This window comes from Oncorhynchus mykiss, chromosome 12, assembly GCF_013265735.2.
Source record: "Oncorhynchus mykiss isolate Arlee chromosome 12, USDA_OmykA_1.1, whole genome shotgun sequence".
Lineage (NCBI taxonomy): Eukaryota > Metazoa > Chordata > Actinopteri > Salmoniformes > Salmonidae > Oncorhynchus > Oncorhynchus mykiss.
Window position 1 is genome coordinate 5,306,484 of NC_048576.1, and position 20,671 is coordinate 5,327,154.

General features: G+C 44.8%; 1 protein-coding gene across 3 annotated transcripts in view; it reads right to left on the reverse strand.

Annotated features, from left to right (window-relative positions):
- Positions 1–20,671, reverse strand: part of LOC110536872 (FSD1-like protein) — an 89,013-nt gene that overhangs the window by 13,019 nt on the left and 55,323 nt on the right. Inside the window, exons 9-12 of one of the 3 annotated variants that reach the window (XM_036936756.1) lie at positions 20,309–20,438; positions 17,571–17,603; positions 6,161–6,258; positions 1,780–2,031 (exon numbers count right to left, since the gene is read on the reverse strand). In XM_036936756.1, the coding sequence (XP_036792651.1) occupies positions 1,780–2,031; positions 6,161–6,258; positions 17,571–17,603; positions 20,309–20,438 (513 nt within the window). The remainder of the gene's footprint in view (positions 1–1,779; positions 2,032–6,160; positions 6,259–17,570; positions 17,604–20,308; positions 20,439–20,671) is intronic. The other 2 variants (XM_036936758.1, XM_036936757.1) reach the window with 2 other exon arrangements.

Genomic DNA, 20,671 nt, shown 5'->3' on the forward strand with positions numbered 1-20,671 from the left:
TCTACAGTCATTTCCTGGAGGATGGAGGCCCAGTGGGTAGTAATCTACTCTACAGTCATTTCCTGGGGGATGGAGGCCCAGTGGGTAGTAATCTACTCTACAGTCATTTCCTGGAGGATGGAGGCCCAGTGGGTAGTAATCTACTCTACAGTCATTTCATGGAGGATGGAGGCCCAGTGGGTAGTAATCTACTCTACAGTCTTTTCCTGGGGGATGGAGGCCCAGTGGGTAGTAATCTACTCTACAGTCATTTCCTGGGGGATGGAGGCCCAGTGGGTAGTAATCTACTCTACAGTCATTTCCTGGAGGATGGAGGCCCAGTGGGTAGTAATCTACTCTACAGTCATTTCCTGGAGGATGGAGGCCCAGTGGGTAGTAATCTACTCTACAGTCATTTCCTGGGGGATGGAGGCCCAGTGGGTAGTAATCTACTCTACAGTCATTTCCTGGAGGATGGAGGCCCAGTGGGTAGTAATCTACTCTACAGTCATTTCCTGGGGGATGGAGGCCCAGTGGGTAGTAATCTACTCTACAGTCATTTCCTGGAGGATGGAGGCCCAGTGGGTAGTAATCTACTCTACAGTCATTTCCTGGGGGATGGAGGCCCAGTGGGTAGTAATCTACTCTACAGTCATTTCTTGGAGGATGGAGGCCCAGTGGGTAGTAATCTACTCTACAGTCTTTTCCTGGGGGATGGAGGCCCAGTGGGTAGTAATCTACTCTACAGTCATTTCCTGGAGGATGGAGGCCCAGTGGGTAGTAATCTACTCTACAGTCATTTCCTGGGGGATGGAGGCCCAGTGGGTAGTAATCTACTCTACAGTCATTTCCTGGATGATGGAGGCCCAGTGGGTAGTAATCTACTCTACAGTCATTTCCTGGAGGATGGAGGCCCAGTGGGTAGTAATCTACTCTACAGTCATTTCCTGGAGGATGGAGGCCCAGTGGGTAGTAATCTACTCTACAGTCATTTCCTGGAGGATGGAGGCCCAGTGGGTAGTAATTTACTCCACAGTCATTTCCTGGGGGATGGAGGCCCAGTGGGTAGTAATCTACTCTACAGTCATTTCCTGGAGGATGGAGGCCCAGTGGGAAGTAATTTACTCTACAGTCATTTCCTGGGGGATGGAGGCCCAGTGGGAAGTAATCTACTTCACAGTCATTTCCTGGGGGATGGAGGCCCAGTGGGTAGTAATCTACTCCACAGTCATTTCCTGGAGGATGGAGGCCCAGTGGGAAGTAATTTACTCCACAGTCGTTTCCTGGAGGATGGAGGCCCAGTGGGAAGTAATTTACTCTACAGTCATTTCCTGGGGGAAAGAGATGGCTGAAATCCAATATGGCGGTATCCGATGGCCTATGCATGTGTCACGGGTCACAGTCACTCCAGGGATATAGTTTCCCATTTCCGGACTGTAAAACACACAACAACCTGTAAATCTAATGTTCTCCATTTGGTTTAACTGGAAATAACTTAAGATATAACGGGATCCAACAGGCTTTAACTGGAAACAACTTACAGTAGTACGGGTGTTAAGATAAACCCACCTGAGTCCAGGTCACAGAAGGCCCCCGGACCTCGTAGTGTGTTGAATAACCCCTCATATTATACTGTATAAACCCACCTGAGTCCAGGTCACAGAAGACCCCCGGACCTCGTAGTGTGTTGAATAACCCCTCATATTATACTGTATAAACCCACCTGAGTCCAGGTCACAGAAGACCCCCGGACCTCGTAGTGTGTTGAATAACCCCTCATATTATACTGTATAAACCCACCTGAGTCCAGGTCACAGAAGACCCCGATGCGTCCAGGCGCGGTGCCGTCCAGGCTCTTGGCCTTGTTGTTGTGCTTGGCAGCGAAGGAGGGCTGTAGCCAGTTGTTGATGTGGATACACCAGGTAGTGTTGGTCTTACCCAGCTGGTCAAACTTTCCCAGGTTCCTGTAGGAGACCCCAACACTGTAGGACTTACAGTCTTTAAGGGCTTTCACCTCCCAGTAGTGTTGACCACAGTCCATACTGGTATCACCTGGGGGGGAGAGACTATATTATCAACATATTATATTACACTACATGACCAATAGCATGTGGCCATCTGTTCGTCAAACATCTCATTCCAAAATCATGGGCATTAATATGGAGTTGGTCCCCCCTTTGCTGCTATAACAGCCTCCACTCTTCTGGGAAGGCTTTCCACTAGATGTAGGAATGTTTCCCCTGCTCCAGAGAACACGTTTCCACTGCCCCAGAGAACACGTTTCCACTGCTCCAGAGAACACGTTTCCACTGCTCCAGAGAACACGTTTCCACTGCTCCAGAGAACACGTTTCCACTGCTCCAGAGAACAAGTTTCCACTGCCCCAGAGAACACGTTTCCACTGCTCCAGAGAACACGTTTCCACTGCTATAGAGAACAGGTTTCCACTGCTCCAGAGAACACGTTTCCACTGCTCCAGAGAACACGTTTCCACTGCTCCAGAGAACACGTTTCCACTGCTCCAGAGAACAAGTTTCCACTGCCCCAGAGAACAAGTTTCCACTGCTCCAGAGAACACGTTTCCACTGCTCCAGAGAACACGTTTCCACTGCTCCAGAGAACAGGTTTCCACTGCTCCAGAGAACAGGTTTCCACTGCTCCAGAGAACAGGTTTCCACTGCTCCAGAGAACATGTTTCCACTGCTCCAGAGAACAGGTTTCCACTGCTCCAGAGAACACGTTTCCACTGCCCCAGAGAACACGTTTCCACTGCCCCAGAGAACACGTTTCCACTGCTCCAGAGAACACGTTTCCACTGCTCCAGAGAACACGTTTCCACTGCTCCAGAGAACACGTTTCCACTGCTATAGAGAACACGTTTCCACTGCTCCAGAGAACACGTTTCCACTGCTCCAGAGAACACGTTTCCACTAATATAGAGAACACGTTTCCATTACTCCAGAGAACACGTTTCCACTGCTCCAGAGAACACGTTTCCACTGCTCCAGAGAACACGTTTCCACTGCTCCAGAGAACATGTTTCCACTGCTCCAGAGAACACGTTTCCATTACAGTGAGCTTTACACCACATCAGCCGACGCTTGGTGATCTTATGCTTGTGTGCAGCTGCTCGGCCACGGAAACCCATTTCATGAAGCTCCAGACAAACAGTTCTTGTGCAGACGTTGCTTCCAGAGGCATAGTTTATATCATTATTATATATATATATAGTGTTTTTTTAAATGTATTTCTTATTTCACCTTTATTTAACCAGGTAGGCTAGTTGAGAACAAGTCCTCATTTGCAACTGCGACCTGGCCAAGATAAAGCATTGCAATTCGACACAGACTTACACATGGAATAAACAAAACATAGTCAATAATACAGTAGAACAAAAGAAAACAAAAAGTATATATACAGTGTGTGCAAGTGAGGTAAGATAAGGGAGGTAAGGCAATAAATAGGCCATGGTGGCGAAGTAATTACAATATAGCAATTAAACACTGGAGTGGTAGGATGTGCTGAAGATGAATGTGCAAGTAGAGATACTGGGGTGCAAAAGAGCAAGATAAATAAATAAATACAGTATGGGGATGAGGTAGATAGAAGGGCTTTTTACAGATGAGCTATGTACAGGTGCAGTGATCTGTGAGCTGCTCTGACAGCTGATGCTTAAAGCTAGTGAGGGAGATATGAGTCTCCAGCTTCAGAGATATTTACAGTTTGTTCCAGTCATGGGCAGCAGAGAACTGGAAGGAAAGACGACCAAAGGAGGAATTGGCTTTGGGGGTGACCAGTGAGATATACCTACTGGAGCGCGTGCTACAAGTGGGTGCTGCTATGGTGACCAGTAAACTGAGATAAGGCGGGGCTTTACCTGGCAGAGACTTACAGATGACCTGTAGCCAGTGGGTTTGGCGACGAATATGAAGCGAGGGGCCAGCCAACGAGAGCGTACAGGTCGCACTGGTGGGTAGTATATGGGGCTTTGGTGACAAAACGGATGGCACTATGATAGACTGCATCCAGGTTGTTGAGTAGAGTGTTGGAGGCTATTTTATAAATGACATCACTGAAGTCGAGGATCGGTAGGATGGTCAGTTTTACGAGGGTATGTTTGGCAGCATGAGTGAAGGATGCTTTGTTCTGAAATAGGAAGCCGATTCTAGATGTAATTTTGGATTGGAGATGCTTAATATGAGTCTGGAAGGAGAGTTTACAGTCTAACCAGACACCTAGGTATTTGTAGTTGTCCACATATTCTAAGTCAGAGCCGTCCAGAGTAGTGATGCTGGACGGGCGAGCAGGTGCGGGCAGTGATCGGTTGAATAGCATGCATTTAGTTTCACTTGCGTTTAAGAGCAGTTGGAGGCCACGGAAGGAGAGTTGTATGGCATTGAAGCTCATCTGGAGGTTTGTTAACACAGTGTCCAAAGAAGGGCCAGATGTAAACAGAATGGTGTCGTCTGCATAGAGGTGTTTGAGATAATCACCAGCAGCAAGAGCGACATCATTGATATATACAGAGAAGAGAGTCGGCCCGAGGATTGAACTCTGTGGCACCCCCATAGAGACTGCCAGAGGTCCGGACAACAGACCCTCCGATTTGACACACTGAACTATATCAGAGAAGTAGTTGGTAAACCAGGCGAGGCAATCATTTGAGAAACCAAGGCTGTCGAGTCTGCCGATAAGAATACAGTGATTGACAGAGTCGAAAGCCTTGGCCAGGTCGATGAATACTGCTTCACAGTACTGTCTTTCATCGATGGCAGGTTATGATGTCGTTTAGTACCTTGAGCGTGGCTGAGGTGCACCCATGACCAGTTCGGAACCCAGATTGCATAGCGGAGAAGGTATCTGTGGTGACAGTGTTTCCTAGTCTCAGAGCAGTGGGAAGCTGGGAGGAGGTGCTCTTATTCTCCATGGACTTTACAGTGTCCCAAAACTTTTGGGAATTAGCGCTACAGGATGCAAATTTCTGTTTAAAAAAGCTAGCCTTTGCTTTCCTAACTGCCTGTGTGTATTGGTTCCTAACCTCCCTGAACAGATGCATATCACGGGGGCTATTCAAAGCTAATGCAGTACGCCACAGGATGTTTTTGTGCTGGTCAAGGGCAGTCAGGTCTGGAGTGAACCAAGGGCTATATCTGTTCTTAGTTGTAAGTTTTTTGAATGGGGCATGCTTATTTAAGATGGTGAGGAAGGCACTTTTAAATAATAGCCAGGCATCATCTACTGACGGGATGAGGTCGATGTCATTCCAGGATACCCGGGCCAGGTCGATTAGAAAGGCCTGCTGTGTTGACCATACTTGTGTCACCTAGGGCCGGATATTATATGATTAAATAATTAGCTGATTGTAAAATGTTTCTCTTCTGTGCCAATAAATCAACAGATGTTAGACAAAATGTGCTCTGAGTTTCACGTCTTATCTGCTCAGTGCTCAACAGCGCCCCCAAAATATCTTACTACGTTAAAAGAAATCAGGGATCATCAACTAGATTTCAGCCATGGGACGATGTATTAATTGAGCAGATGGTCAGGGGGCCAGAACATAATTACAAATCATTTGGAGACGGCATATTAAAAAAAAAAAAGTTTTAAAAAATTGCCCAGAAAACTTTGAAACCACAAATAAAAGTCACCCTTGGGCCAAATTCACCTACTAATGACTATACTACGTGGGTAGAGACTTGTGTGTTTATGGGTGTGTCTCAAGACACCCAGTGATGTGGTAACGTTGTGTTTATCTACCTAGCACGGTGTGCGTGTTGACCTACCTAGCATGGTGTGTGTGTGGGGCAGAGGGATGAGTGTGTTTATCTACCTAGCACGGTGTGTGTGTGGGGCAGAGGGATGAGCGTGTTGACCTACCTAGCACGGTGTGTGTGTGGGGCAGAGGGATGAGCGTGTTGACCTACCTAGCACGGTGTGTGTGTGTGTGTGGGGCAGAGGGATGAGTGTGTTTATCTACCTAGCATGGTGTGTGTGTGTGTGGGGCAGAGGGATGAGTGTGTTGACCTACCTAGCACGGTGTGTGTGTGTGTGGGGCAGAGGGATGAGTGTGTTGACCTACCTAGCACGGTGTGTGTGTGTGTGGGGCAGAGGGATGAGTGTGTTGACCTACCTAGCACGGTGTGTGTGTGTGTGGGGCAGAGGGATGAGCGTGTTGACCTACCTAGCACGGTGTAGGACTCTCCAGTGAACCGGTCTCTGCCTCCTCTGATGGCAGGCGACCGTGTCGTTGATGTTCTCTTGGGAGACGGAGTTCCACTTCTACCACAGAGAGGAAGGGAGGACACAACAATAACACACTGACATTTTGACTGATGACGATCGGCTGCTGCTCATAATAATGTCTGGAACAGAGAGACAATGGAATGGCATCAAACTCAGGGAGCGACAGCTAGCCTAGTGGTTAGAGCGTAGAGGCGGCAGGTAGCCTAGTGGTTAGAGCGAAGAGGCGGCAGGTAGCCTAGTGGTTAGAGCGAAGAGGCGGCAGGGAGCCTAGTGGTTAGAGTGTAGAGGAGGCAGGTAGCCTAGTGGTTAGAGTGTAGAGGTGGCAGGTAGCCTAGTGGTTAGAGTGTAGAGGCGGCAGGGTAGCCTAGTGGTTAGGGTGTAGAGGCGGCAGGTAGCCTAGTGGTTAGAGTGTAGAGGCAGGTAGTCTAGTGGTTAGAGTGTAGAGGCGGCAGGGTAGCCTAGTGGTTAGAGTGTAGAGGCGGCAGGTAGCCTAGTGGTTAGAGTGTAGAGGCGGCAGGTAGCCTAGTGGTTAGAGTGTAGAGGTGGCAGGTAGCCTAGTGGTTAGAGTGTAGAGGTGGCAGGTAGCCTAGTGGTTAGAGTGTAGAGGCTGCAGGTAGCCTAGTGGTTAGAGTGTAGAGGTGGCAGGTAGCCTAGTGGTTAAGAGTGTAGAGGTGGCAGGGTAGCCTAGTGGTTAGAGTGTAGAGGTGGCAGGTAGCCTAGTGGTTAGAGTGTAGAGGTGGCAGGTAGCCTAGTGGTTAAGAGTGTAGAGGTGGCAGGGTAGCCTAGTGGTTAGAGTGTAGAGGTGACAGGTAGCCTAGTGGTTAGAGTGTAGAGGTGGCAGGTAGCCTAGTGGTTAGTGTAGAGGTGGCAGGTAGCCTAGTGGTTAGAGTGTAGAGGTGGCAGGTAGCCTAGTGGTTAAGAGTGTAGAGGTGGCAGGGTAGCCTAGTGGTTAGAGTGTAGAGGTGACAGGTAGCCTAGTGGTTAGAGTGTAGAGGTGGCAGGTAGCCTAGTGGTTAGTGTAGAGGTGGCAGGTAGCCTAGTGGTTAGAGTGTAGAGGCTGCAGGTAGCCTAGTGGTTAGAGTGTAGAGGCGGCAGGTAGCCTAGTGGTTAGAGTGTAGAGGTGGCAGGTAGCCTAGTGGTTAGAGTGTAGAGGCGACAGGTAGCCTAGTGGTTGGAGCGTTGGGCAAGTAACCAAAAGGTTGCTGGGTTGAATCCCCGAGCTGACAAGGTAAAAATCTGTCGTTCTGCCCCTGACCAAGGCAGTTAACCCACTGTTCCCCGGTAGGCCGTCATTGTAAATAAGAATGTGTTCTTAACTGACTTGACGAGTTAAATAAAAAGGTCAAATAAAATACATTAAAAAAAAAAGATACCATTCCACTGATTCCACTCCAGCCATTACAACGAGCCCATCCTCCCAAATGAAGGTGCCACCAACCCCCTGTGATTACAGACAAGACAACAGAGCAGAGTGGGAAAAAAAGGATGCTGTGTAGAATCTACTGTCAGCTAGATATTCATCTCCAAGCTCCCAATCTAGCCGACAGAAGATTGGTAAAACCAGAAAGAGAAAACAACGGATGAAGTGGGTATTTGAACGCCTCAACACAAACTCAAGCGTAGTGGTGTTAGACACAAGCAAACAAGGGTGTTAGACACAATGAGAGGAGAAACAAAAAAAAGCAATTAAAAATGAGTTATTGTGTTTGATGTGATCTCAATGTAAGGGACTATTTAAAGGTTGACATTGAGGGGATGGAAGGATACTACTGGCTACTGGACCAGTGACAGACTGGTCCATCTCCAAGGCGTCCCCTAGTCGATCGGCAAACATTTGTGTAAAAAAAAACGCAACGATAAAGCTTTGTGTTCCTATTTTTTGTTATTCATTCATCTCAGGTTGTTGACGGTAGGTAGGTGCACCTGATTCAGCTGTCCTGCACCGCCGGGTAGATCAACTGGTGCCATTTTGAACCATTTCATGTGTCTGCAGGTACAAAAACTCTTCCTTCCCGGTGGACCCAGAGAGCAAATCAAGTGCACTATAGGCCTACCGCTGGCCAATCAGATGGCTCAGATTACCATTCAGTAACATATATTAGCAGGTGTAAATGAAAGCTACAGTGGAGACTGAGATTTTAAACGTTTTAAACCCACGACTAGAGAGAGACTGTCAACCAATACAACAATGAGATGCTGTGAGATTTAAACCCACGACTAGAGAGAGACTGTCAACCAATACAACAATGAGATGCTGTGAGATTTTAAACGTTTTAAACCCACGACTAGAGAGAGACTGTCAACCAATACAACAAAGAGATGCTGTGAGATTTAAACCCACGACTAGAGAGAGACTGTCAACCAATACAACAATGAGATGCTGTGAGATTTAAACCCACGACTAGAGAGAGACTGTCAACCAATACAACAATGAGATGCTGTGAGATTTAAACCCACGACTAGAGAGAGACTGTCAACCAATACAACAATGAGATGCTGTGAGATTTAAACCCCACGACTAGAGAGACTGTCAACCAATACAACAATGAGATGCTGTGAGATTTAAACCCACGACTAGAGAGAGACTGTCAACCAATACAACAATGAGATGCTGTGAGATTTAAACCCACGACTAGAGAGAGACTGTCAACCAATACAACAATGAGATGCTGTGAGATTTAAACCCACGACTAGAGAGAGACTGTCAACCAATACAACAATGAGATACTGTGAGATTTAAACCCACGACTAGAGAGAGACTGTCAACCAATACAACAATGAGATGCTGTGAGATTTAAACCCACGACTAGAGAGAGACTGTCAACCAATACAACAATGAGATGCTGTGAGATTTAAACCCACGACTAGAGAGAGACTGTCAACCAATACAACAATGAGATGCTGTGAGATTTAAACCCACGACTAGAGAGAGACTGTCAACCAATACAACAATGAGATGCTGTGAGATTTAAACCCACGACTAGAGAGAGACTGTCAACCAATACAACAATGAGATACTGTGAGATTTAAACCCCACGACTAGAGAGACTGTCAACCAATACAACAATGAGATGCTGTGAGATTTAAACCCACGACTAGAGAGAGACTGTCAACCAATACAACAATGAGATACTGTGAGATTTAAACCCACGACTAGAGAGACTGTCAACCAATACAACAATGAGATGCTGTGAGATTTAAACCCACGACTAGAGAGAGACTGTCAACCAATACAACAATGAGATGCTGTGAGATTTAAACCCACGACTAGAGAGAGACTGTCAACCAATACAACAATGAGATACTGTGAGATTTAAACCCCACGACTAGAGAGAGACTGTCAACCAATACAACAATGAGATGCTGTGAGATTTAAACCCACGACTAGAGAGAGACTGTCAACCAATACAACAATGAGATGCTGTGAGATTTAAACCCACGACTAGAGAGAGACTGTCAACCAATACAACAATGAGATGCTGTGAGATTTAAACCCACGACTAGAGACTGTCAACCAATACAACAATGAGATGCTGTGAGATTTAAACCCACGACTAGAGAGAGACTGTCAACCAATACAACAATGAGATGCTGTGAGATTTAAACCCACGACTAGAGAGAGACTGTCAACCAATACAACAATGAGATGCTGTGAGATTTAAACCCACGACTAGAGAGAGACTGTCAACCAATACAACAAAGAGCTGCTGTTTTTATGAGTGACTTCATGTTTCAGTTCTTATTCAGTATCGTCAACACTTTGTAGTCAACAAAATTCGAAATATAATTTTTTTTAAAGGGTCAGAATAACAATGCATTGGCAGGGCAATTCAAGCAAAGCCAATATGCAGTGATAATGTATTGGGCCTATAGCTTACGCCATATAAAAAATACATCTGGGAGGTAGATCTTCCATTTTAATACCTGCTACTATTTAACATATTAACACAGGCCTGGCTGATCTATAGGGGCCTTCCTGATCTATAGGGGCCTTCCTGAACTATAGGGGCCTGGCTGATCTATAGAAGCCTGGCTGATCTAGGGTGTCTGGCTGATCTAGGGTGTCTGGCTGATCTATAGACGCCTGGCTGATCTATAGACGCCTGGCTGATCTATAGACGCCTGGCTGATCTATAGACGCCTGGCTGATCTATAGACGCCTGGCTGATCTATAGACGCCTGGCTGATCTATAGACGCCTGGCTGATCTATAGACGCCTGGCTGATCTATAGAAGCCTGGCTGATCTATAGAAGCCTGGCTGATCTATAGAAGCCTGGTTGATCTATAGAAGCCTGGCTGATCTAGGGGGCCTGGCTGATCTATAGAAGCCTGGCTGATCTAGGGGGCCTGGCTGATCTATAGAAGCCTGGCTGATCTATAGAAGCCTGGCTGATCTAGGGGGCCTGGCAGTGTGCAACTTTGCTGCAACCAAATTGCTCTTCTTCCATTCTATTCTGGCTGGTTGTCAATAGGCAGACAGGGAATGACAAGGGCTTAGCCAATAGGCAGACAGGGAATGACAAGGGCTTAGCCAATAGGCAGACAGGGAATGACAAATACTGTCAGAGTGTTGGAATGTGTCCCGGTCTGTCCATAAATAAAATAAATGAATTAAATTGTGCTGTCTGGCTTGAGTAATATAAGGAGTTTGATGTGATTAATAAAGGAGTTAGATGTGATTAATAAAGGAGTTAGATGTGATTAATAAAGGAGTTAGATGTGATTAATAAAGGAGTTAGATGTGATTAATAAAGGAGTTAGATGTGATTAATAAAGGAGTTAGATGTGATTAATAAAGGAGTTAGATGTGATTAATAAAGGAGTTAGATGTGATTAATAAAGGAGTTAGATGTGATTAATAAAGGAGTTAGATGTGATTAATAAAGGAGTTAGATGTGATTAATAAAGGAGTTAGATGTGATTAATAAAGGAGTTAGATGTGATTAATAAAGGAGTTAGATGTGATTAATAAAGGAGTTAGATGTGATTAATAAAGGAGTTAGATGTGATTAATAAAGGAGTTAGATGTGATTAATAAAGGAGTTAGATGTGATTAATAAAGGAGTTAGATGTGATTAATAAAGGAGTTAGATGTGATTAATAAAGGAGTTAGATGTGATTAATAAAGGAGTTAGATGTGATTAATAAAGGAGTTAGATGTGATTAATAAAGGAGTTAGATGTGATTAATAAAGGAGTTAGATGTGATTAATAAAGGAGTTAGATGTGATTAATAAAGGAGTTAGATGTGATTAATAAAGGAGTTAGATGTGATTAATAAAGGAGTTAGATGTGATTAATAAAGGAGTTAGATGTGATTAATAAAGGAGTTAGATGTGATTAATAAAGGAGTTAGATGTGATTAATAAAGGAGTTAGATGTGATTAATAAAGGAGTTAGATGTGATTAATAAAGGAGTTAGATGTGATTAATATAAGGAATTTGATGTATCGCATTTACTTTGTACTTTTACTTAAATATGACAATTGAGTCCTTTTTCCATCACTGTACTTAAGTACATTTAAAACAAGATAGTTATTTTGACGCGGTTACTTTGACCCAAGTTATTTTCCTTTAAAAAGGCATCTTTACATTTACTCAATTATGACAATTGAGTACTTTTTCCTCCACTGATTAATGCCAAGATTAAGATATTTCTCCATTTCTATTTTAGATTGACGATTAGAAGATATTTTTGTATCCGAGTGTTTATTTACCCATTACAACCCTTATTTAAGGTTATATAACCACCCACTAGCCTTCCAATCCTTGCTTCCTCTGTCCTTGGTTTCCTCCATTCCTCACCTCTCTTTCAAAGCACATCAGAGGAACAGGCCTGAGTTTAGGAACTTCAATGATCTCCCTCCAGGTGCTGTGATGGGGAGTTGAGGAACTTCAATGCTCTCCCTCAAGGTGCCGTGATGGGGAGTTGAGGAACTTCAATGCTCTCCCTCGAGGTGCCGTGATGGGGAGTTGAGGAACTTCAATGCTCTCCCTCAAGGTGCTGTGATAGGCAGTTGATGAATGAAGTAAACAAGGACAGCGGAGCAAGGATTTGACAGCGAGTAACACTTTAAAGACAGTTCCTGAGTGAGCGAGTAGCCGTAAAACACAGGCCTTGTCCAGACAGAACCCCTAGCCCGAGAGTGATTGATGGGTGGTGACATGGTGAGAGCTCCACCTTACCCTCTGATAGGCTTGGTGGAATTTTGGCCGTATTGCTTACATCTGTCCAACAAGTGTCTAGGGGGTTAGAGTCTAGGGGGTTAGAGTCTAGGGGGTTAGAGTCTAGGGGGTGAGAGTCTAGGGGGTGAGAGTCTAGGGGGTGAGAGTCTAGGGGGTGAGAGTCTAGGGGGTGAGAGTCTAGGGGGTGAGAGTCTAGGGGGTGAGAGTCTAGGGGGTGAGAGTCTAGGGGGTGAGTGTCTAGGGGGTGAGTGTCTAGGGGGTTAGTGTCTAGGGGGTTAGTGTCTAGGGGGTGAGTGTCTAGGGGGTGAGTGTCTAGGGGGTTAGAGTCTAGGGGGTTAGAGTCTAGGGGGTTAGAGTCTAGGGGGTTAGAGTCTAGGGGGTTAGAGTCTAGGGGGTTAGAGTCTAGGGGGTGAGTGTCTAGGGGGTGAGTGTCTAGGGGGTGAGTGTCTAGGGGGTGAGAGTCTAGGGGGTTAGAGTCTAGGGGGTTAGAGTCTAGGGGGTGAGTGTCTAGTGTCTATATATATACTAGTTATACTATTTTGATATTGATTACCGTACTGTTGGGTAGAGCATGGAAGTTAAGCATTTCACTGCATGTGACAATAACACTTGAAATACCAACGGGGTTCATATAGGCTCCAGGGTTAATTATGTCTCAATACTGCCATCTAGTAGAATTTAATTGGCTACTACATACAATTCAAGTTCATTAAATAAGCCTATTTTTTTTCCTGAAATGTTGATATCCATGAAAGCATTGTCAATACTGTCAATGTGTTTTAGGTCTGCATGAAACTATTGGACATTACTACAATAATGGTGTGTACTGTGGTACAAGAAATATGTGAGGAGTCAGAGTCAGGACCGACAGGGTGTGAGGAGTCAGAGTCAGGACCGACAGGGTGTGAGGAGTCAGAGTCAGGACCGACAGGGTGTGAGGAGTCAGAGTCAGGACCGACAGGGTGTGAGGAGTCAGAGTCAGGACCGACAGGGTGTGAGGAGTCAGAGTCAGGACCGACAGGGTGTGAGGAGTCAGAGTCAGGACCGACAGGGTGTGAGGAGTCAGAGTCAGGACCGACAGGGTGTGAGGAGTCAGAGTCAGGACCGACAGGGTGTGAGGAGTCAGAGTCAGGACCGACAGGGTGTGAGGAGTCAGAGTCAGGACCGACAGGGTGTGAGGAGTCAGAGTCAGGACCGACAGGGTGTGAGGATTGAGACGAGAGGCTTGTGAACTTGTCTCATGCAAACACTACGGCCGCACGTTGTACAACATGATATATATCCCATGTATAGTCTATAATAAAATATCATACATGGACACAATTCAATAAAAATAAAAATGATCTCCACCATCATTGACTAAATGGGCCTTTTCCTATAAGTCAATCAGTGGACCCCTCCTCAGTGTTGAGCCAATCAGTGGACCCCTCCTCAGTGTTGAGCCAATCAGTGGACCCCTCAGTGTTGAGCCAATCAGTGGACCCCTCCTCAGTGTTTAGTCAATCAGTGGACCCCTCCTCAGTGTTGAGCCAATCAGTGGACCCCTCAGTGTTGAGCCAATCAGTGGACCCCTCCTCAGTGTTGAGCCAATCAGTGGACCCCTCCTCAGTGTTGAGCCAATCAGTGGACCCCTCCTCAGTGTTGAGCCAATCAGTGGACCCCTCCTCAGTGTTGAGCCAATCAGTGGACCCCTCAGTGTTGAGCCAATCAGTGGACCCCTCCTCAGTGTTGAGCCAATCAGTGGACCCCTCCTCAGTGTTTAGCCAATCAGTGGATCCCTCCTCAGTGTTGAGCCAATCAGTGGACCCCTCCTCAGTGTTTAGTCAATCAGTGGATCCCTCCTCAGTGTTGAGCCAATCAGTGGACCCCTCCTCAGTCTTTAGCCAATCAGTGGACCCCTCCTCAGTGTTTAGTCAATCAGTGGATCCCTCCTCAGTGTTGAGCCAATCAGTGGACCCCTCCTCAGTGTTTAGCCAATCAGTGGACCCCTCCTCAGTGTTTAGCCAATCAGTGGACCCCTCCTCAGTCTTTAGCCAATCAGTGGACCCCTCCTCAGTCTTTAGCCAATCAGTGGACCCATCCTCAGTCTTTAGCCAATTAGTGGACCCCTCCTCAGTCTTTAGCCAATTAGTGGACCCCTCCTCAGTCTTTAGCCAATCAGTGGACCCCTCCTCAGTCTTTAGCCAATCAGTGGACCCCTCCTCAGTCTTTAGCCAATCAGTGGACCCCTCCTCAGTCTTTAGCCAATCAGTGGACCCCTCCTCAGTCTTTAGCCAATCAGTGGACCCCTCCTCAGTCTTTAGCCAATCAGTGGACCCCTCAGTGTTTATCAGGGATGAAATAGCAGCTGCAGCTCCTGATTACATGGACAAGGGGGACCTGATCACTAATACTAGATCAGCAATGCTACTCTGAGACACTGTTTCAACACAGACCTAGATCTCCCCTACATGTTAGGGGTGGGGGGCGGGGAGAAGACTGCAGGCTGTGAGTCAGTACCTGGCAGACGGGAGAGGACTGCAGGGGTGTGAGTCAGTCCGTGGCAGACAGGGGAGAGGAGAGGACTGCAGGGGTGTGAGTGGTGGACTGGCCTGTCATTTGTAAGTCTCTGTAGCCTCAAGCCTTCTGCTCGTAATCTGAATCTCTCACCCTGCTCTCTCTCTCTCTACCTCTTCATTGTGCCTCTGTTGAATTATGTAACTCTCTGAAACCCTCCACTCGTCTGCCCTCAACAGACAGAAGACCAATACCAGCACAGCTACAGTACCTCTCATTCTGAAATGATACCTCTTCAGAAGTAATAGTCGAGGATGCTCAGATTACCAAATGGTTAACTAGTGCGCTAGGACATATCAGTTAGCTAAACAGTTACAGTAACATCAGTTACCTAAACAGTTGCAGTAATATCAGTTACCTAAACAGTTACAGTAATATCAGTTACCTAAACAGTTACATCAGTTACCTAAACAGTTACAGTAATATCAGTTACCTAAACAGTTACAGTAATATCAGTTACCTAAACAGTTACAGTAATATCAGTTACCTAAACAGTTACAGTAATATCAGTTACCTAAACAGTTACATCAGTTACCTAAACAGTTACAGTAATATCAGTTACCTAAACAGTTACAGTAATATCAGTTACCTAAACAGTTACAGTAACATCAGTTACCTAAACAGTTACAGTAACATCAGTTACCTAAACAGTTACAGTAACATCAGTTACCTAAACAGTTACAGTAATATCAGTTACCTAAACAGTTACATCAGTTACCTAAACAGTTACAGTAATATCAGTTACCTAAACAGTTACAGTAACATCAGTTACCTAAACAGTTACAGTAATATCAGTTACCTAAACAGTTACAGTAATATCAGTTACCTAAACAGTTACATCAGTTACCTAAACAGTTACAGTAATATCAGTTACCTAAACAGTTACAGTAATATCAGTTACCTAAACAGTTACAGTAATATCAGTTACCTAAACAGTTACAGTAATATCAGTTACCTAAACAGTTACAGTAATATCAGTTACCTAAACAGTTACAGTAACATCAGTTACCTAAACAGTTACAGTAATATCAGTTACCTAAACAGTTACAGTAATATCAGTTACCTAAACAGTTACAGTAACATCAGTTAGCTAAACAGTTACAGTAATATCAGTTACCTAAACAGTTACATCAGTTAGCTAAACAGTTACAGTAATATCAGTTACCTAAACAGTTACAGTAATATCAGTTACCTAAACAGTTACAGTAATATCAGTTACCTAAACAGTTACAGTAATATCAGTTACCTAAACAGTTGCAGTAATATCAGTTACCTAAACAGTTGCAGTAATATCAGTTACCTAAACAGTTGCAGTAATATCAGTTACCTAAACAGTTACAGTAATATCAGTTACCTAAACAGTTACAGTAATATCAGTTACCTAAACAGTTACAGTAACATCAGTTACCTAAACAGTTACAATAGCATCAGTTCATTAATAGGGCAATAAACACAATCATTACAGTAGAGTATCTTATAATGTTAAATAGAAATGGAGAAATATAGCTTTATCTTGACATTAATAAATACATAAATAGCTATTAAATTGATGATTTAAAATATAGTAGATTAATAGAAGGCATTTAGAAAGGTGAACTCTTATTTTGAAGGGACCGGAAGTGTAGGTTGTGCATTTGCCCAATGACAGGCATTACACATTTAACCACGCCCACATGTGAAAACCGACAAAGTTTTTTTGTTTGTTTGTTTATATGCAAAAAAAACGAGAACTAAATAACAAGCAATTTTTCAGTGTTTTTGTATTTATAGAAAAAAAAAACGAGCTGTTTTCACGTTGCTGATTTGTCCGTTTTTAACTTGGAAAACAATTAGCCAAAAATGGACCTCATTGTGATTTTGGGAACATGATATGATGGAATGAAAGACTGGACAAAGACGGACATTACAGTTTCTATACTTACTACAGTTGAGTGAATTGTTACTCACCAAAACCATTTGTTGCAAGCATAAGAGAAATTAGTAGAAAACAAAATAAATTTGGTGATACTAAATCGCACATTAATTCTGTAACAGAGATGGGTCGCCTAGGGATAGAAGTTGTTATTTATTTTGTCATAATTTCTTTAAAAGGACCAAGGGAAAAAAAGGAATATAGCCTGAGGTTTTCAGAAAGAGAAAGAGTTAGGAAAGATGGCATCTACAGATGGAGAGTCTTTTAATGGTTCAGGACAGAATGAGAACACATTGTATTCTTTGCTTGTGGGAGGCCCCGGCAAACCAAAAATCGAATTTCCCCCCAATTCATTAATTTGACCTAAATTAAGAGTTTATAAAAAAAAGCAACCATTTCCATCTGTAGATGTCTCCTTTAAGTCAGGCACACAAAGAAACCACAAGTCATTTCAGGAGGTTTCTCTCAGACTAGAAGAGCAAACGTTGCCGAAATGGGTCTTGTAGCCTAAACTGTTCACACGGAAACCCGAAAAGGGACTTTGATGTGCAGAACAGCCTATATGAAAGCGATTGTCGGAGTGTACAAACTTGAACGCAGGCGGTCTTCTACCTAATATGTCACACGGCAGCTTGACGCTACATTCAGGTAGCCTAACGCTACACGCTACAGCTGAAAAGTCACACATGGTCACCTTGACATGTTCTTCAGATTGGTAAGATGAGCGCTGTTGACGAACACAAAGAATCAACAAAAACAGCAGGTTAAAACAAAGACATTGTGTGGGAGTCTCGGTGGAGCTATTTAAAAAGACCCTAAAAGAGATTCCATTCGGCACTAAATAACACACATTTTACATTGTAGCTGAGTAAACCAACCTTCAGTAGATGTCTTTCCACATCGAGACTACTACTCTGAACTCTCTCTTTAAGAGGGAGCTTCGGCCTACAATTGGTTTTCAAGAACATTTCTGAGAGTATCAACGCTGGAACTTTACAAAGTATAAATGTGTTTCTGTCTTGAAGGAAATTACGCTTCAACTTGGCAAACAGCGTTTTTGACAGACAACGCTGCAAGCGGAAACCCAAGATAGGAGAGGAAGCCTTTTAATAAAACATGAGCCTCTAAAGTGTCCGGCTGCTCCTGACAAAAGGTCTCTTTTCAAACCGCCCCTCAGCAGCAGATAGACAACACAAGGCACCATGACACAAACACAGAAGAATGTGACATCTAAGAATGGCACTTCAAATGGTAGCCTGGTCCCAGATCTGTTTGTGTTGTCTTGCCACCTCTTACATCCAGATAGCCTGGTCCCAGATCTGTTTGTGTTGTCTTGCCACCTCTTACATCCAGATAGCCTGGTCCCAGATCTGTTTGTGTTGTCTTGTCCACTACTATGATCATTACCTAGCCTGGTCCCAGATCTGTTTGTGCAGTCTTGCCAACTCCTATGGTCTTATTTGTCATGCTAATGTGCCAATGACCAAAGGAGTTGGCAAGACTGCACAAACCAATCTGGGACCAGGCTAGGTAATGACCATAGGAGTTGATTTAGAATTAAATCTCTCCCATGATTTTGGAATGAGATGTTCGACTAGCAGGTGTCCACATACTTTTTATCATGTAGTGTATTTCGCAAATCATACAGGAGACGCCGAGGATTTTGTTACAAAGCTGTGAAATGTGTGATGACCAAGAGAGACTGTTGTCTAGCAGCACACTTAACAGCTGCGTCTCTGAAACCTCTTCTATGGCTGTCCTCCCAACTGACAGCTGTAAGGAGGGTAATGTCTTCCTTCTCATTTTCATACATATTAGCATTGCCTTAGTTTTTTTTTGTATTTCCCGCTCATTTGTTTTGAGTTATTCAATTTAAAATACTCATGTCAGCTTCAAAATAACCTCTTTCAGCTGCCCTACATCATTTCCTGTTACATAGACAACGGTATCGTCAGCAAACAGGGTTGCTATACAATTGGAGCGCACCAGAGGGAGATCCTCTGCATACAGCAAGTACATAATAGGTCCTAGACAGCTGCCTTGTGGGACACCACAGCATACAGAATGAGGTTCGGAATAGGCAACATTTATGAATATAAACTGCTTTCTGTTGACAAAATAGGACTGTAACCGTATCAATGAGGTGTTATATCCATAGTGACACAATTTCATCAACAGATCAACAAGGTCAACAGCAGCACAGAAATAAAGCAGCAGCACACCTACAAGTTGACCTTGGTCACGTGACCTGAGCCACTATTAAATCAACTGGAGCTGTTGCAGTCCAGTGATCCTTACGGTATGCGCACTGGTATCCTGGTATCCTTATGGTATGCGCGCTGGTAGCCTGGTATCCTTACGGTATGCGCGCTGGTATCCTGGTATCCTTATGGTATGCATGCTGGTAGCCTGAGATCCTTACGGTATGCACGCTGGTAGCCTGGTATCCTTACGGTATGCATGTTGGTAGGCTGTACGGTATGCACGCTGGTAGGCTATATGGTATGCACGCTGGCACGCTGGTTTGCTGGGATCATTTTATTCTGTTCTATATAAACCCATATATGGTTACTGACAAATGCTTCCAAAATGTTATGTAGTGGTGACTAATGTGTCAACGACCATAGGAGTTGGCAAGACTGCACCGACAGATCTGGGACCAGGCTAGGTAATGAACATAGGAGTTGGCAAGACTGCACCAACAGATCTGGGACCAGGCTTGGTAACGACCATAGGAGTTGGCAAGACTGCACCTACAGATCTGGGACCAGGCTTGGTAACGACCATAGGAGTTGGCAAGACTGCACCAACAGATCTGGGACCAGGCTTGGTAACGACCATAGGAGTTGGCAAGACTGCACCGACAGATCTGGGACCAGGCTTGGTAACGACCATAGGAGTTGGCAAGACAGACAAACAGATCTGGGACCAGGCTAGGTAATGATCATAGGAGCTGGCAAGACTGCACCAACAGATCTGGGACCAGGCTAGGTAATGACCATAGGCGATGACAAGACTGCACAAACAGATCTGGGACCAGGCTAGGTAATGACCATAGGAGTTGGCAAGACTGCACAAACAGATCTGGGACCAGGCTAGGTAATGGCCACAGGATGGCAACTCCTGGGACAAAGCTACAGGATGGCAAGACTGCCATCTGGGACAAAGCTATTTCAATGGCAGTTCGAGGTCAAATTAAGATAAGGCCCAATCCCAAATGTAACCCTAGACCCTAAGTCCGATGAACTAGTGGAGATCTGAGAGTATTTGACAGGCGCAGTCGATATGGTAATAAGCTCCAGCCTTCCTATTGACAGGCTCACTGGAAGTTTCACCATATTGCTTATACCAATCAAATCCTCTCATATCTCAGTGCGTAGGGTGTAAGGGTCCATTTGGGACACATTGTGTGTGTTCCAGTTCAGTTCTCACCTGCCCTTGTTCTCCTTGCCCTTGACCTTGCTCTCCAGCCCCTTGCCTCCCTGGGGGTCCCACTCCACACTCCTGTCCTCTACCTTCAGGTTCAGATGGGACGACGACGAGTCGAAACCGAAGTTAAACGCTGGGGAGGGAATCAATCAACCAACCAGTCAATCAGATACCAATAACTACATAATTGTTGATCCAAGACAACATAGTCTCACCTCTGGTTTCCAGGGTAACTAACAGTCTCACCTCTGGTTTCCAGGGTAACTAACAGTCTCACCTCTGGTTTCCAGGGTAACTAACAGTCTCACCTCTGGTTTCCAGGGTAACTAACAGTCTCACCTCTGGTTTCCAGGGTAACTAACAGTC